The 18,771-nt window shown below is 44.2% G+C and overlaps 1 protein-coding gene across 1 annotated transcript; it reads right to left on the bottom strand.

Moving 5' to 3' along the window:
• Window positions 1–5,795: 5,795 nt before the first annotated feature.
• On the bottom strand, window positions 5,796–18,641 carry STYXL2 (serine/threonine/tyrosine interacting like 2). The gene is made up of 6 exons (XM_054185346.1): window positions 18,449–18,641; window positions 17,548–17,680; window positions 14,983–15,077; window positions 13,863–14,094; window positions 12,894–13,111; window positions 5,796–10,708 (listed from the first exon to the last, which is right to left on the bottom strand). Exons 2-6 carry the CDS (start codon window positions 17,658–17,660, stop codon window positions 7,881–7,883), a joined length of 3,486 nt encoding a protein of 1,161 aa, XP_054041321.1. The 5' UTR covers window positions 17,661–17,680; window positions 18,449–18,641; the 3' UTR covers window positions 5,796–7,880.
• Window positions 18,642–18,771: the final 130 nt, after the last annotated feature.

The raw sequence follows: 18,771 nt of genomic DNA, 5'->3' as shown, positions 1-18,771 counted from the left end.
AGTACAAAGCCAGGTCAAGATGATAAGAACAAAGCCTTGAAGACTGCTCTTAGATACCAGCTTTACTTCAACAGAGGAGGAAATTTTCAAAGAGGTGAACTCTTTCTGTCTCTCGCTCAGGCAGGAGTCTCCTGGGAGGAGAAGAAAACAGCTTTCATTTTAGCGAGTCATGATATTTATGGCCCTTTTATGGGTTCTGTTTGAAAATATAAAAGTAGATGGACTTAAATCTGTTTCAAAAGAGAGGAGATGGGAAGGGGAGAGACAGAGCATACGAAGGGCAGGTGGGTCTGAATCATCTGCCCATGTTCAAAAGAAAATCAAATACCTTCTTTGTTTTAATATGGACCCCTTCTGCCAGTCATGAGGATAATGTCTGACCTTTTCTTGCATAGACCCTTTTATCCCTAATGACTTACAAATTTTATATGTACACTACCACCAAGAACACTCACCTTGGGATGAAACATGACAACCATTAAATTATGCAGCTGCAGCACCATGCAACAGTTCAGGTGTGATTGCTCCCAGGAAGCAGACTTTCAGATCACGTCTCCTGCAGAACTGAAAGCTTTATACTGTATTCCTGAGGGGCAACTGTCAGCTTCTGCTTGCTCACATGCCAGAGTCTCATGTGGGCTTTTATCCATCCTATTTGTGGTGTCTGTTCAGCAACTGAGGTTGCACCCTTTTGAGGGCCTCCTGCTTTTCATATGTGGAATCTCCTCTGACCCTTTGCCTCTAGGCAATACTTTTGATCCAGTTCACAGACTAAGGAGCACATGCCTTGCAAAATTATTGAGGGAGGGAAGTTTAAGTTGAAGAACTGGCGTTTGCATTTAGTTTTTAATGTAGTTAGGCCTGTGGTCCTTTCATCTGCTCTGGGAATGAACCTTCATGGGTTGTGACAGCTACCAGGAAATCACTATGAGCAAAATGTACAAAGCTCCCCATTAATTGGTAGTTTCATAAAGGCTACTGTGGTTTCATAAAGTTCTCCTCTCAAGCAAGGAGGGAGAGTTCTGCCAAACTAACGGAGGGCTTTTGACTGAATCTGAGTTCAGTACGGAGTCATTGCAAAGATCAAATTGCCGGGATGGTCCATGAAGACGGACCAGTCATGCCATGTTTGATACCAGCTGGTGTGTCCTGCATCTTTCTTTGATATGGTGCCACGCAATAATCAAATGGAGATATCACAAATAGACAAATCTCTAAAATGAGGCATGTTCCTGGCAGGATGTGACCTGATAGGTCACATATAGCTGTCTGGCCAGCTGTAAACAGTTCTTGCCACCATGGTTATTTTCTAGTATCACTCAGAAGTCCAAAGACTCTTAAGGCGTTGAGCTCCAGGTAGATGCTGTTGGTAGCTGGGTGATGCTATAAAAATGATCAGTTCCTTTAAACGTTTCTGTCTTCTATCTAGTATCACCTACGTCTTGGTTCAGTTTTATGCCCGCACACATGCCCTTCTGACTGGAGCCATCCTTCCTTTCATGGTTACTTGTGCAGAGTCCTTGGTAAGCTTGAATCAGGTTTTAAGATTTATTGATCTGGCCTTGTTCATTCTGTGGTGTGTTCTTTGATTTAATTTAATGACCATAAAGCATTCAGGCATGTTGGCATGAAGGGTGCACTAGAAAAAAAATAAGTGATTGATTGATTGATTATGTAGAGACATTGTTCTCTCCAGTTAACAATGAAGCTAGTTTATATGCATGTACCTGCTTGTGTCTTCCAGGGCATACATATCTTAACTAAAACTAATCCAAATTGCCTGCAAGTATGAATCATATGTGGAAGCAGTTACACTCTCGTGTAAGGATTAAATTTGTCTATTTTAAAGATACATGCAAATAAAAATCTTTGAAATGCAGTTCAGAGGGGAAGGTTCAAAGCACAGGCAGGATGTACCTTCTCCTGCTCTGTAAGACTGTTTTCGCATTGCCGCACCTGGGTAGCTTGGTATAGACGTCCCAACATTTACTTTAACCTGTTGGTCCTGGGAAGACCTGAATTCATATCGTTTCCTACTTTCATAAGTCACAAGTAATGTTTTCCCTGTATGTGTGTGTGTGCTTATGTGTGTGCACCCTGTGGAAGGGAAGAGCAGTCACAGGAAAACACCACACTCAGAAGCTACTGAATGGTTGTAACAAGGTGACAGATGGAAGCAACATACAGTCAGCTCCTGAATACGTTGAAATGTACCAAAGAACAAAAGGCAGGCTAGGAAGGAAAAAAAAAAAGATAGGATTCTTCCATGTCCAAAAAATTCCTGTTCCTAGGGGTAGCCAAAATGACAGGGTGTTAATTTAAGTAGATTAAGCTAGTATTGACAGTATACAACCTAAATACATGTACTTTGAACCTCTCTCCATTTTTTACATGAAGAAGAATAATGTAAAAAATCTTATTGGCATTTAAATTATTACTCCTGGGCAAATCAATTAGCGCCTTGCTGAGATGACTGGGGCAATTCACCTACCATTTAGAGCTATTGTCCCACCTCTCTAGAGAACTGTTTGTTTGTAACACATAGTTCCAATTTTGGAAGTTTTCTTCACAATTAGAACAGCCAGAGACTTAACCCACTTTCATTTTTCTAAGTGACAAGTGAAATGCCATAGAATAGGCAGGTAGCTTTCAAAGAGATTTTGCTGGAGTACAGGAGCCTGCGGTGTCTGTTTCCAAGCCCTCGACTATATTAATCACATGCTTTCTGTATCTCTGTTGGATTGTCTATATTTAGGAACGTCATGCATACTGTGTTTTCATGTTATGATGTCTATATTGAATGTATTCCAGCTAAACCCTTTAAGGAAAGGCAGGCGATGCAATATAACCATCCCCAAGTAAAACTTTTTGTCTCATAATTCACCTATGTCTCCACTACAGCTAATGTGTAAGCATTTCTCAAGGAGCTGTAAAAGAAGGAAATGGTGCTAAACTCCTTTTAAAATTATCCAGTCTAAACTAGTGACACATGCAATAAATCAAATTGCCCTGGAAATCCTGGAGGGAGGGAAATGGGCCATGGCCCCACACCTAAGAGCACTGCCACGCAGAATGCAGCTGTTACACTAGGAATAACTTATTTCTGGCACATTTCCGCTTCCTTCCAAACTTGCTTCTGCCACTTTGAATTCCCAGTCTAGCATAGATGTCATTTTATCATCTATGTTCCACTAATGTCCGTCACCCTTTCCATTTCTCACAAATTTATGTAATTTCTGTAAATCTCCTTCCATCACACAGATGTTGCCCCTTAACCTTTCCCCAGATTTTTATACATCTAAACAAATTAATATTTAGCATTAGCCTCTTTGGATTATGTAGATATCTTACTGTCTCCATCCAGTGTAGGTCCCCTTCTTAATTTGCCTGTTGTCTCAGATCTCTTTTTGAACACTTCTTATCTCCTAGCTTTCCAGCTTTGTCACTTTCTTACTTCTTACTTCACTCAAACCAACATCAAATGGGTTTCTCTCTCATGTATCCCTCCTTAACGTCTTTGCTTCCCACATGCTCTGAGTTTCTACATTGTTCAAAGGACATGAAGGGAACAGTAGAAATGAGAGGCCAGCTGTGAAAAAATGCAGAAGGACTCAATGAGACTGAGAGTCCGAGCACTAAGATGGCAGACGAAATTCAAGGCTAATAAATGTAAAGCATTACACATAAAAAAACTTAACATATGAAATGAAGATCTTGGATCAGACCATTGCCATTCAGCAAAAAGATTTTGTGGATATAAGAAACAGTTCCATGAAAATGTCCCCTTGGTGCTCAGAAATGGCCAAAAAAGCATGCAAGCTGTTAGGAGTTAATGGGGAAGGAAGAAAGAACAGAATAAGGAAGGTCATTATGCCACCACAGGATAAATCTTTGCTGCACCTGCACCCTGAATTCTGTGTGAGGATTTGGTCCCTCATCTCAAACACAACAAAGCAGAACTGGGAAGGGTACGCAGAAGAACAGCCAGGATAATCAGAGACACGGAGCAGCTCCCATATAGGAATGAGTAACTCGGGCTGAAAAATGGAGAGCTAAGGATGGGGCGTAAACGATAGAGGTGGTTAAAATCTTGTGGGGCATGTGGATACTGACTAGAGATTATCTTGGCATCAAATGAGGCTAGCGGGCAGCGGGTTCAGGACAGACAAAAAGGAGATGGCTTAGCATTCAGTGTAGAGTAAGTCGTGGGAGTTCTTGCCACAAGAGATCACAGAGGCTAGCGGGTACGAGGCTATAATGGCTATAACTCAGAAATGACTAGGCACCTCCACAGAAGGAAAATCCATCCAGGGCTATTAAATACAAAAATATCACATTTGGCTTAGGAAGTCCTTGAGTTGCAAATGATTAGAAGCTGGAAGATCATGCTGGGGAAATATCATTTATATCACTGCTCTTATATTCTTCCCTAGGTATTCACTGTTGTTCTCTGTCAGAGACAGGATATTGAGCCAGACAGACCTTTGGTCTGACCCCATACAGCCTTTCTGATGTTCCTGTGTTTATATTCTTAACTGACTGTATGGATGCTCCTTGCACTTTCACCTTCCACTATAGAATGCCAAAAAAACCTCTCCTGCAGCAACTGAAGCTGAGCAAAAATATCAGTCCCGGCGCATCTTTGCTGAAAAATCCTTCCTAGATAAATATGGATACTTACCTACTCTTTTAATCTAGTGTCAGACCAGTCATTGCTGAAAAACCATTCACTCTGCAGCTCTGGTCACCTGAAACAATCTGTGCAGACCTCTCCCCTTTCACCGATTCCCTATCTCCTTCTAAATTCTCATCTTAAAACCTGACTTTCTAGCCTGCCTTCAACCTCTCCGTTTCTGTCTCTCTTGGTTATTGGTCTTATGACTGAATGCTTTAATATTTTCACCATGCAAGGTCTTTATGTCACTGTTTCATGTAATTTATACCTGTGAGCTGGAGCCTTTCCCATCTCGCTTTCAAGCACTGGCCGTACACTGAATGAAGTCCAAAATGATCCCCACCCCCTTATTGCTTTGGGGGTTTGGCTTTATTAACAAGGATATAAGCAATAAGAAAATAAAGTTCAGCTATTTCTAAGGCTACTCCCTCATGACTGCTCAGCCAGCATCTTAGATGGCCTCTCCCCAGCAAACCATTTTTATCTCCCTTTTACACAAGTGAACTAATAAGCCACCTACCTCAGTGAGTCAGCAGAACCCACTTAACCCTTTCCCAGAAGGGTCAAAACTCACTATCAGGATGCTTTGGCTCAGGCTTGTTATAGAACCATATTCTTGCCCCTCGGTCTTGAATAATTTATTTGTGCGGCAGACCTAGATTACTGTTTAAATCAAAATGCTACCCAAACAAAGGCTGTGCCGTACAGTGGAAAATGAAACCAATTACTACATCATATAATGCTCATCTTTCACAGTGTAAGATGCCCCCTACAGTACTGCAGAGGACAGACATTTCTATTGAGAACAGCAGCCAGCCATAGGAAGCCGGAGCGAGATTTTTCAGAGGGAACCAGCCTTTGATAAAAAAGTAAATTCAGTGCCAGAAGGTATTGCACACTTCCACTTTGATCTATCGAAACTTAAGACCTTCTCTAGACTGAAATTAAAGCAAGCTCCAAATATGTATATGCAGAGTTGTTTTCCACACAGCCACTTTACCAGGGATGAAGAGGAAAATGCCTATCCTAACACATGCTGCAGAAATTCAGTATAAAATCTCAGAATGTGGATCAAAGCCTGGAATTCCACTACTTTAAAAAAACACAACTCACAGCAGTATGCAGAAACAAGGGATGCAGTGTATTAGATATTATATTTTAGTAGAAGTGCATTACATGCATTATAAGCCTTACAGCAGTTCTGGATGCCTGAAACATTAAGAAGACCATGTTCGTTATGTACTTCAGAAATGTAATCTGAGTTTACTCAAAAAAAACCCCACACAAGTAAAATATGTTCTTTCTCTTATTTTTCTACCCCTGTTATTGTTCAATCACCTGATTTTGAGACTCCATTCACCTAACAATAAGTAGCTATAATTTGCCCTAGTCCTGGCTGTCAGAAAGAGTCATCTTTATCTTCAGAGAAGCAGGGATAATGTCTAATCAGTGAGTTATAGTTGAGAGAATTGATTCTAAGTTTAGGAAAATTGGCTGCTGCATTTTGTTATCAGTAACCATTATTTAGATAGCATTGCTGATGTGCGTGGCGTCATACAGACAAGGACAAAGACCAGGCCCTTGCCCTGTGGAGCTTAGTGTCTATATTATACAATTAAAATAGGGAGAGGTACTAGCATAATAGTAATAGCGAGCTTTAAGCATCGCAGTGGGAGGGAGAAGAGATGACAAGAAAAAGAAAGATAAAACTTCCTGTGAGAGAGCAATACTGCATCATCCCCCCATTGTTGTTTTATACTCAGCTCTGCCAGAGGTTTTTGTTGTTTCAAAATACAGTCTGTACGGAAGAGGGAACAGATAATTCCAGAACAGAAATCAGGAGAAACTGGCCTAGGTGTTTATAAGGGAGAGGCGGAGGATGTTGACTGGTGACAAAGAGTTGGGTGCTTTGATGCGTCAAAGACACAGTGTCATACGAGCCACACAAGTGATGCTGTGGCAGGCCTGGCAGGTCATGTCACACAAGCCCACAAGGCTCTGCAGGGCATGGAAAGACCTGAGGCTCTTTACTTGGTGTACTCAGTTAACAGGGAGACTGTGCTCCTTCCACGCACTCTGAAAAGTGGGCTCTGTAGCTCCTCATACAAACAACACCCCACCTGTAACACGCCAACTAAACCTACCATCTCCTAAAAATGAGCTTCCAAGTACCACATTCAACAGACACACAACTTGTCCTTAGATGCATGGTGCCTTATACCAACGCTTTAGTTATACATCACTTTATTATGAGGTCAGTTTGTGTATCACTCTTCTTTTAAGGCCATCATGTTGAAAATTAATACATGACAATCCGACTACAGACATAAAAGCACAGACTGAGCTGAGCTGCATACATAAAACAAACTTAAGTCAGTACTTCAGAAACCCAGCCTAACCTAACACTAATCCTAACCCTAACTCCATCTCTTTAACTACATCAGAACATCATTTTTAGATGGCTGTTAATATTACTGCATTTTTCCTTTATTGACCCACAGTCATTAGCAGGAATCGACCATACTGGAGCAGAGATGACTCCATCTAATAGAAAACAATGGTACCACAGGAGTACATTCATTACTGCATTGAACTTCTAAAAAGAAGGAGGCATCTTCTTTTTTCTAGTATTTCACTTTGCTTCTGCTACTTAGTGAAGTAAAACAGTACATGTATTCCCCTGAACTGTCGTATTTCTGTAGACATTCATAAGACTGTTGCAGCAAATGTAACCTACCTGGCAATAGCTTCTCGGTGGTATAAAGTAAAAATTGATTAAGAGAGGAACATTCTTCAGGTTCCTAGAAAAGGCTGTTGGCTTCTTCCATTTATGATCAAAAAGATCCTAGAAAAAATATGTCCAGTCTTTAACGAGACTAGGAAATTGAAATAACCAAAATGGGATGTGATTGGTCTTTTGAATTGAGGTGCCACCATTACTTGCTTTTGCTGCTGAAACATCGTCTGGCTCCTAATGGCTTCTAACATTGTGTTCCTACCTACATTGATCATTTAATACTAGCATCTTCTTTCTGACAAACCACAAACACTTCCAAAACTTGACCTCTTCCCTTTATCGCTTTTGATTAAGAAGAGAACTATCTGCAGGAAATGCCCTACAAACCACAAAGGATTATCAGAAATATAATGATGAATGATTCGGGGACTCCGTGGCTCTGCTTGTGTTCCTATAATCTGATCTTGGTCACTCTTCCCTTCGCCGCCGGAGCTTTGCTGTAGTTTCTTCTAGTCGGCTTCTCCAAGCAGCAATAATGGCATCATCATCCATCTCTTCTTCCTCTTCTTTACGTGTGCTTCGCCTGAACTGAGAGATCTGTCTAGATGCAAATCTTTCTTCACTTTGTTGCACTTTTGCCTCCTTCTTTCCATCCTCTTCAGACTTCGAAAAGCTCTGGGTGAACTTTCTCTTAGCTCCAAATTCTGACATGTCTGACTTGGCCTCCTCTTCACACGCCTCCACATGATGAGATCTAACTCTACTCTGTGTAGATGGTTCAGGGGATTCAGAGTCAAAGGATGGTTCAGGTGTTCGGCTGAAAACATGCAGGTCTGGGCTCTTTTCGCTGGAACTTCTTGTCTCGCTGACCCTTGACCTTGTGAACTTATACATCTTTTTGTCCTCTTTTGCAGAAGCAGAGGAAAATCTTGACATGGTTCTCAGTGAATCTCCTTTTGACTCATAGGAAGAACAGCTGTCTAGCTCTTCTCTTTGGGATCTGGAGAATCTGTAGCTGGATGTTTCAGAATCCATCTCTCTAACTTTGGATGATCTGCTATATTTCTCTCTAGCCTTCTCACTTTGATCATAATATGACGGTGGTTCTCTCTCTGCTTTCAGGCCACTGAGCCACTTGGTAATATCAGTTTCTGTCTCTGACTTTGGTACACCTGTGTTTGCAGGTTGACTGGACAGATCAAAGACTGTATCAGTTCTGTCAAGATGTGCTTGCAAGGTGCGCCTGTGACTGTTTGTTGTACTCTCTCTGTCATCTTCTATTTCATTTTCCTCTCCTTTGGTCACCTTTTTTTTAAATAAAGTGCTGCGTTTATTGTCTCTGATCACTTTTTCAACTTGATAATCTGTCATTTTCTCTCTCATTTCCATTTGCATCTCCTTCTCCTTCCTACTGAGTTTCTTCAGGTCAATATCATCAGCAAAGAGGCTGTACAGTGGCTTGCTTGTCTGTGTTGTCTTCATGTTTGAACTAGTCCCTTCTGATCTCGCGCTCACTGAGGTATTGCAAGACAGGACAGACTGAGACTCAGCCCTGTGCATGTCCTGTTGGCGAACCTGAGAGGTAGCAAGAGTTGAACCACTCTGGCCACTGAGAAGAGAAACCTTATCATCATCTACACGCCTGCCAAGGTCTCCTGACGTTACGCTGGAGGCCATTGCAGACGATGGACGGGACAGCATCATGATCTCATTTTGCTTTTGAGCAATGGTTTCACTGACCACGTTAGCAATCCAGTTCTGAATGCTTGCCATGGATATTGTGTCACCTGGGCCAACTGGGAGACTGGGAAGGGGTATCTGAGGCTGCATTGCCCCTGTGCTGCTCCTGGCCTGTGATAAAGATGAATGGTTTGTCTGCATGCTCAGTGCAGAAGCTGCGTCCTCAGCACCACTTGCAGAAGGTGCAGAGGGCCAGAAAGCTGACAGTGGGATACTCCCACTCATCATACTGTCTGTCTCCCAGCTGCACATGGACTGGCTTTCTTCTAAAATTTTCTTTGAACGTTCAAGGAGCTCTACACGCCTCTGCTTCTTTTTAGCTGAAGCAGAATCCTCACTTTTGGCAAACTCCACAAATTCCTCCTTGCTTTCACTGCCCACCTTCTTCTGCCGCTTCATTTTCCAAGCCTGGTAAGCAGTCAGGTTAATATCTGACAAACTTTTCCCTTCTGTCCCCTCCTCACCTGCCTGGCTGCCATCTTCTGCTGGAGATGGTGCAGAAGATGATGATGGTTCTAAATCCTTCTTGTGAAAGCCAAACTGGATCCTCTTGACCTTCCACCTTTCTAGAGGAGTCAGCTTGTCTTTGTTCTTTTGGCAGAAATTGTAAAAGGAGCTACTGTCTGAAAACACGCTCTCCTCATCGACATCCCTCTCCTCTCTTCCTGTTTCTGGGGATCGTCTCTCCCCACAATTTTTATTCTTAGAATGATACCTCTGAGCAGCTTCCTTCTCAATCTCTAGAAGCCTCTGGTTCCACATGTCCCAAGTACTCTCTGAAGACGTAGAGCCTGTGCGGCTCCTCCTCATCCTGCTGAAGCTACTGGCTTCCAGCTGTTGTTTTAGGGTTCGGATCTCAAAGCTGCTCACACTGTCAACATCACTGAATTCACCTGATGGGTAAGGTCTTCCTCCCATGCTGGAATTGCCATCCTCCTCCCTGGGTGGACCCTCCATTTGGTATTTCTCATTTCTGCACTGCCAGTCATGGATCCTCTGTTCTACATCCTCCTCAGATTGTTCCCCTTCCTGATCCAGAAGCTTTGGAGATGTTCTTCCATGGTTGACTCCTGGTTCTTTTGCAGGCAGGCCTTGTTTCTTCCTCCATTCCTTATACAACTGTTCCTCTTCCTCCTCACTGATGAGGGTGGAGTGTTTGGAAACCCAGCTATTTTTTTCCACTGATGACGAGCTCATAAGACTACCCAGCAGGCTGCTGGTCTCCTCTTCTACTGTGATGGAGTGGGCTTTGGCTCCCATGATGCTTTCTGAGTCCCCAACTCCAGACAGCCGGGAAGAAGTCCCTGCACGGACAACAGGACTTTGACTAGGAGTGACTTCTTCGTCTCCGGTGTGCTCCAACTCTCGTTCCTCCAACAATTGCTCATTGAGCTCCCTTAGCTGTTTCAGAAAGCCATCGTTGGGGTAAATGGCACGCTTCTTTCTCAGAGTCATCAGCGCCTCCAGAACAGTCATATGGTGGTAGATCATCAGGTAAGCAGCCACCAGGACAGCTGAGCGACTGATTCCCATTTCACTGCTGACAAGAATTTTGCCTACAGATATTGAATATAAAAGTAATCAGCTATTTGCAATACCATAGAGAGGTTGCTCTGATATGGAGCACAAAAGCATTCTCTGAATAGTGTTAAAAATTAGACAGATTATATGTTTCAGTGACTGAAAACAATAATAAATATCTGTTAGCTTTATCTTAATAAAAATCTAGATACATATGAATAAAAAGCACATTAGTTTAAAAAGCTGTGGGCAGGCACATTTTAAAGCAATCTAAATAATATTTATATTTTCACCTATACAGTTCACTTCCCCAAATAATCAAAAAGCTTATAACAGGCGTTAGAAAGACAAGTGATACAGTATTCTTGACTTTGCTGTCTGACTTAGGGTAAGACATTTAAGCTTTCCATGCTTCAGTTTCCCCATATGTAAAAAGGGAGATATTAGCATTAGCCTCCAGGAAGGTACTGGGAGGATAAGCAAATAACTTACTTTTTTATAAGCCACACTATAGGGCTTAAATACAATTTTATAGTAATTTAATTATATTTTTGCCAGAATCCAAATCTGCTGCTTTGCAAGGTACGCTCAGTTACACGTAGGCTGGCTGGAGGACAGAGTCATAGTATATCTCAACAGCAGAACCAAGCAACTAGCAGAAGAGAGCTGATTTTGACTCTGACAAACTGATACAGCTGCTTCAAACTACTGGGACCCACCATTCTGTGAACAGTGACTGCAAGAGCTAGAATCGCAGCTGAGGATCTGCTTTATTTCATGTCATTTACACAGAAATCACATCTTTAGCACAGAAGAATTTTTTGAGAGTTACTTTTATGTCAAATTACAGTTAAATAAAAGCTTTTAAATATGAAAAGCGCACAAATGAGGCTTTGCTAGCTTGCAAATAACTGAAATTACTGTTTCTAAATGTGTGATAAAATCCAGTTTAACCAAACTGTTTGCACTGAAACTTGATGAAGCCAGATTAAACACCATCTTTCTCATTGCTGATATGTTACTGCAAGTATTTACCCAATATACCTATTCCTACAATCCTGAAATGTCTTTTACACCTTTCTTAGTATCAAAAGTCTCGGTTGCTTTACAAGTGTTTTAACAGCCAGTAAAGCCTATCTAACAGCTCACCAAAAGGGGGAGATCTCATTCCTCTGCTTGCTTTCAAGGTTCCTCTGTCTCTGTGCATCCTTTCCTGTGTGGGCTCTGGTACTCACCGGGCCCTTTAACGAGCCAGTTCAGCTCACTAACCCGATGGAAAACCATCTCTTCCCCGCTGGGCTGTCATTTTTGCTGGGTTAGTGAGTTGAAGGATTGATGAATGCGAGCCATGTATTGCGAGCACATTGAATGTACTATGCCAAGGGCAGCAATGGGAGTTATGAGGAAGAACACAGATGGGTAGTGTCCCTCCTTGTGGTGGTGTTGGTCAGCTGTTGGCTCAACTTTTCTTGTGTACTAACAAAACTTCTCACTTTTCTTACTGTCACTTCTACTAGGAGGTAACCTGTTGCCTCTCTACAAAAATCGTATGCATTGAATACAGATATGAAGAATATCAGTGATATCACTGATTGTGATGTTCGTTTTCATATTGAATTCCATAAAGATATTTTTCAAACTGTCCACTGAAGCTGCAACAAATTGACCAGTGTGCACTGGAGGTCCACAGAATAACAGTTGCCATGGAATTGGAGTCCGGCAAATTATACAGAAGCCTGGGTGTACACATCCAGGGTTTCAATCCAGCTGTTTGGACTGTTCTAGTAAATCAGCCTGTTCTTTTGTAGTAAGCATCCTGGCAAAACTGCAACTCAAAGTGTACAGGAATATATCAATATATATGGTATTATATAATATCAAAATAAAAAAATACATATTTATTGGAGGAGGGCTTCACTTCTTTGCAATAGTAGGGTACTTTCAAAGCAGCTGAGGGAGGTGGCTCACAGACAGTTTGAGTCCAAAGACATGGGGCTTGCAGCGGGGGCTGCTGGGCTGCCTTCTCTCACTAGCTAGCCCCCTCCTGTTTTGAATGAGGCACGGGCAAGAGTGGGCAAGTGCCCACCGTAACTGTATGCAGAGAACCAAGTATCTGCCTTCTACCCAGTTACAAATAATGGCATCAGCTGTTTATCAGAGTAATGCTTCCACCCATTAATTCCCAAGCATTCTGGAACCACTTTAATCTTGTCTTCTTACCCCTGTAAGTCAGTAGTGCTTCGTCAAGGAACTCTGCAGCTGGGCGGAAGTGTTTGGAGATATCCATATCTGGAAAATCATCCACTTCAATGCCCAGGTATTGGATATTCAGACCATTGTAGAAACCTGGTCCTGTGTATACACCTGTACCATGAGCTGCATTCAAGACATGCGTGATCCCCAGTCTCTTCAAACGACTTTTGTTCACTGCGACACTTCTTCAGAAAAGAAAAAAAAAAAAGTTAGATATCATTGCTCCTATACTGGGTAGGAAAGGAGTTGTCTGCTACAAGGTCTACCGAGCTCCTAGTCTGTGTTACTCATCAAACACACGGCTCCGCTCAGACCTTAATGTCCTTTGAGAGTTCTACAGGTATTTCTTTCCAATACTCACTGGGAAAAGAAAATGAGAAACCTGCAGTCACCAGTAGAGCTGCATGCTCGTTTCCACTCCAGCTTGATTTTAAACTCATCCTGCCATCCTAGGTTCAGGCTGTTTACTTATTTCTCAATTTTTATCACTCCGTAATTGATGCTTTACACTACATCCCCTTGTTATTCTGCCTGGTTACTTGTACAGGTGTCTCCAACAGCCAAGCCGTGGTACAGAAGACCAAACCATTTCCACTCGATATTTGCCACGGCATTTCTTTTTTAACTCTCCTTTACATAACAAAGACTTTAGTCCCAATTTCAGGGCCAAATTTCAATCAGAACAGTGTAATTTGGGCTCATTTGCCTTTTCCTCTCCTAAATTGTTGAAGCATCAAAATAGCATAGGAAAGCTGCTGATTCTATTCCAGAAGAATAGTGCACGGAGATCTTTGTGAGCATATTCTGAAAAACACTTTGGGGCTCTCTAGGGAAGAAAAGTATTAGATGCACGTAACACATGTTATGCCTTCAATGGTTCCATCTGACCCTTCACTGGGAGTCTTGTGCAACTTGATGACAAAAGCTGACACTCACTTTTCTGCTATGAAGACATTAGGCCAGACTTCATCCACAGCATCCCTGGGGGTCTCCAGCCTGTCCTTCACAAGTGCCCTCTGCAAGTCCATCACACATGGTGTGTTAAACAAGCTGGTGTCATCAATCTTTTCCTTAACTCGGTTGTACAGGTCTTCCACCATCAGCTGCTGCGCGGACTCTAACATCCTGGGACACACTGAATCTACCTTGGTGTCCTTTGTCTTCAGTTCTGGAATAAACTGACATTGTAACTAAAAGCATGTAAAAACAATGCAAATATATGACCTGTCATTCTTTGTTCCTGGCACAAGCCTTGTGGCTTGCTTTTTTTCCCAGTAACATCACACTGTCCTGTCTGCAATGTGTGCGTGTACATGCTTACCTAATAGGCCCAAGATAGTTAGTAACGGGAGGAGCATATTGCACTGTCCTCTCGGTCCAGAGACCCACACTGGCCAAAGGCTTGGGAGTTAAGGGCACGCTCATTCTAGCCCCAGAAGAATGCAGTCACTCTCTCCAGCTTCCTGAGGAGGGGACTTGGAGAGGGAGGCACTGATCTCTTCTCCCTGATATCCAGTGACAGGACGCATGGGAATGGTTCAAAGCTGCGCCAGGGGAGGTTTAGACTGGACATAGGAAGCATTTCTTTACCAAGAGGGTGGTCCAACACTGGCACAGGCTTCTTAGAGAGGTGGTCGATGCCGCATCCCTGTCAGTGTTTAGGAGGCATTTGGATGACGCCCTTAAGAACATGCTTTAGCTTTAGGTCAGCCCTAAGTGGTCAGGCAGTTGGACTAGATGATCATTGCAGGTCCCTTCCAACTGAAATATTCTAGTCTAGTCTAGTCTATTCAGTTTCTTGCAGCAAGCAACCAGCAATCAAACTGTGTCTGTCACAGCGGTATACATGTTCTGCCACAGAGTCAGTGCACCACTTCAAAGAAAGTCACCAAACGTTTTTGTAAATTCTTATTTCTGTGGTTTTCACCTCTACCGCAGGTGGGGTTTTCTCATAAAGGCTTTTTTGTCATTTTAGGATCTCTGGATGAGAAAGGCAAAAAAAGTGCAACTCAAGTCTCTATTATTTACATAGTTCTTTTACCCTTCCTCCTCTTACCTTCATTGATTATTTGTTTGGCAGCCACAGCAGATGACAGATGGATTGGCTCCATGAAGATGCTCTCTGTATCAGTGTCCGATATCACTGAATACCTGCCAACCAACCACACTGCCTATTAGGCAAATGCCCTCCACTGGGATCCCATCGCCAGGACTTTAGCCCTTTTTACCCATTCCAGAAGAGCGCAGCAGGGAACTGGAGAAGCAGGGATCCTTTGATGGTAGGAAGGAAGCCCCAGCTCTCTTCCCACCCCTCACACCCACCCTGCTCGCCAGCATGGCACTACAGGCTTCAAATATGCCTTGGTACCCAGTGTTTGCAGGATGTAGACAGGTCCCATGGAGAGGAGCTGCAGTGGGCTGGGAGTGCAAGAGAACGGACTGGTGGAGGAGTTTTTGGGTAGAGAAGATCAGTATCTCATTTGAGACTGGGAGGGGGATGGATCACAAGGCATAGTCTCACAAGTAGCTCTCACTTAGACAGACAGACATAAGCATTGTCCTAACTAGAATTTATCGAGCAATTCAAAAGAGATTATGCCAGAAAACTGATGGGTTTTATTTTTCTGTTAACTGATTGCCTACAAGCATCCTTTGAGTTATCACAAGCTGCAGTGCAAGCATTAAGATGGAAGCCTGTGAATCTCTCCCTCAGTACATTGGTCACCTCACAGCATGAATCTGTGGTCAGTCTCTCCACTCACACAGTGCTGTCTAACTGCAGGTCAGAAACAACTACGAAACCCACAAACACCTTTGAAGGGAGTTCTCTGACACACAGCATGATTTATGTAAGTTTTTGTTAAGGAAAAAAAGGGCCACAATCTTAAAAACAAATGTATTTCCACCTGGGTCCACCTGTACAGTCTAAGCAAATCTCCTCTTCTTACTTAGACCATCTTAACAAAATATTTTATAGAGCTTTTTCCCTGATGCACACCCTCTACATTTCCTTCCAAATAGATGGTACAGATCATTAGAACAGGTTTGCTGCCATCTCAGAAGCTATCTGGCAATGCAGGCTTGCATTACTTGCATCACGCTGTTTGTTTTTGTTTAAGTAAAGTAGGAGAGGGATAGTGATTAATGTGCAGTCAGGGTGCAGCAAAGTGTCTGGAGAGCTAAACTGCTTTCATTCTCCAGAATCAAAATGGAGGACACAGCCATTGGAAACCACTTAATGGGCTCATCTAGGTCATTTAGTTGGGTTCCAGCACTTGTCAGCTGTGACTGAAAGTAATCCTTTTCTGTCTCTTCAAAAAAGTTTATGAGATGAGCAAGGGGAGTCTCAGTCTCATTTACAGGAGCTGACACAAATTTGCAGTTATGCCCTGCCTTTGATTCCTTTTGCTGTAAAGGTTGCCTCCAAGCTCAATAAAAAGATAACAGTTGGCAATAATCTGCCACCACAGCCTCAACACATTTTACCTGTTGCTGCTCCAAGCATCCATGAAACACACAGGTGCAGAACTGCCCAAGCTTGAATGCTTCAAGGGCCTTGTTCTGTTTGGGAAGGACCTTGCCATTTTCATCAATGCTTTCCGCATTACGGCAAGAAAAAAAGGGAAAAAAAATTAAGGGAAGGGAAGGGAAGGGAAGGGAAGGGAAGGGAAATAAACTGGAGAGGTACTTCTGTTCATTTTGCGTGACTGATGAGCTGTAGGAGAGTGATTTACCAAGTTCAATACATAATTTTACTTTATGTGAGCCCAGCGAACTTCCTAAACAATTTTTTAATGCATGCAGTTAAATGAAATAAGCACTCTGTCTTCATCTTTCTGCAGTGCCCCACAGTTAATGGGAAAGATTTCATAACTTCCTACTTGTTGAGGGCCACTGCGGTACATTCTTTTCAAACTCGATCCCTACTCCCTGCCTTCAGCTAAAGCATTTTAAAGTGTACAGAAAGCCCTGCAGAGCACTTTGCTTTAGGAAAAAAGAGTACAAAAGGCTGTATTTTACCTTGTATTAGGAGAAAACACATCTAATCGTGCTTGTTTTGCTTGAGGTAACTCAATTCCTGCTTGTGCTGTGACAGCCTCCTGTTCAGTGCCTGAAACCTGTAGCTAAAGATGGCTCTGAACCAAACCCAAATCCAAAGACCCTCAGTCTTTATGGGGCTGGGAAAGGCTAATATCAACTTAAAAAATTCCACAGGTCTTTATAATGGACAGAAAGATGGGGCTGAATTTGGAGAGTTGAAATCTGAATCAGAAGTTTCATCACAGGGGTGGACGTGAGATGATGAGACAGGGAAGAGCAACGATACCACCCCATAGTAACGCCTTCTGCAATTTATCCCCACCCCCACCCCGTGTGCACATACACACTTAGCGGGATGGATTAATTAGCACAGGAGTCCTGTCTCTGCGGTCCCTCTCCCTGCTGTCACTCCAACCCCCACCTCACGGCGGAGAGGGAAGCCCTGGGCTCCACACTTGATCCAAGTGCCTGTGCGGAGAGTAGGCGGTGGAAGAGGAGCAAAGGCAAACTGATCCACCACGTGCTACCACGAGCCACCACACCACCACACCATGGCAGCGCCGGCGGCAAGCATACTCACCGGCTGGGTGAGGGGCTGCGGAGATAGTGAGCCTGCACGGCCTTCACGTCTGGTCCCTCGTCCTCCTCATCGGGCACTGCCTGCTCGCTGTCCGAATCTCTGCCGCTGGCCATGGCAGCTGTGAGAGGATCCGCTACAAGGGGAGCACGGCAGGAGGGAGGGCCGTTAGAGAGGTCAGGGCAGGAGGCCATCCCCCTGGCCGTGGAGGTGGTGGTGGCAGGGGGGGGATACAGCAGAAGGGGTTCCCCCATTTTGCTCCCACAACCCTGCCAGCAGCCCTTGCCGCAAGCCGGCCACAATGGCTTCTCTGCCAGGGTGCCTGCCATTCCCCAGGCCTCGTGCAGCTCCCTGGCTGCTGCCCAGCGAGTGCTGATGCCCTTCTTGCCTGTGAGTAAGCGTGCAGGAAGGCCAGGAAGGAAGGGGTGGCGGGGGCAGAAACTCTATCCCCTCCCTGGCCGGCTCAGCCCCTGCGTGGAGGCTGGAAGGAGCTGTACACAGCCAGAGCCGGACTGGAAGGAGCGTCGGGGGCAAGAAACATGAGACCTCGCCTCCCCAAAATGAAACGCTCCAAAAGCTCAAGGCCGAAGGTGCTTTAAGCCTTGGGACTTTGTCCTTGTAATCCTTTGTGGGGAGCCTGCCCTGGGCGCGGGAGAGCGAGGGGGCCACAGCTCGGTTGGGAGCATGGAAACACAGCAGCCGACGCTTCCCCAGGTCCAACCAGAGTGACTCCTGCCTCTCCGTCCCACGACAGCTGGTGGCGGCTCTGAAAGGCCCCAGCAGCCGGACTCAGGCAGAACTCAGCTGGCCTCAGGCGTCAGCGTGCCACCAGCGGGGCTGAGGAGTGGCTGCCGCTGCCGGGAGAGCGAGCAGGGAGGCAGGAGAGTGAGGAAAGGACACTTACCCCTGTGCCTGGACGACTCCGATGAGGTCCCTGACAGAGGAACGGTGAAGGAATCCAGTGAAGAGGGCAGGAAACCTGGCAGGGAACGGTGCTGCGGGGAAAGAAATCAGCTGCCCCCTCTCGCTTGCTCTGTGGCTTCTTCATCAAGGGGCAGGACAACTGTCGGCACCAAACCTTTATCAGCTTTCTAAATATAGCGTTGTCCTGACACTGGCTGCTGGATTGCATGGGGAAAGAATTCAGTGCCTCATAGATGGCAGCTGCTCAAGCACTTAACTCCTTCCCTGCTGTAGGCTGGACCCTCCGACATTTCCCAGTTGCAG

This window comes from Rissa tridactyla, chromosome 1, assembly GCF_028500815.1.
Source record: "Rissa tridactyla isolate bRisTri1 chromosome 1, bRisTri1.patW.cur.20221130, whole genome shotgun sequence".
In the NCBI taxonomy this organism is placed as follows: Eukaryota; Metazoa; Chordata; class Aves; order Charadriiformes; family Laridae; genus Rissa; species Rissa tridactyla.
The sequence above is the reverse complement of the archived record's forward strand: the minus strand, read 5'-3'. Positions and strand labels throughout refer to the sequence as shown.

Excerpts from the sequence above, each read along its gene's own strand:
- STYXL2 (XM_054185346.1), bottom strand. The coding sequence starts at position 17,660 with ATGGCCAGCGGCAGAGATTCGGACAGCGAGCAGGCAGTGCCCGATGAG. Across the intron at positions 14,095-14,982 it reads CAAACAAATAATCAATGAAG|AACTGAAGACAAAGGACACC; the intron begins GTAAGAGGAGGA and ends AGTTTATTCCAG. Across the intron at positions 10,709-12,893 it reads AGCACTACTGACTTACAGGG|GCAAAATTCTTGTCAGCAGT; the intron begins GTAAGAAGACAA and ends CAATATCTGTAG.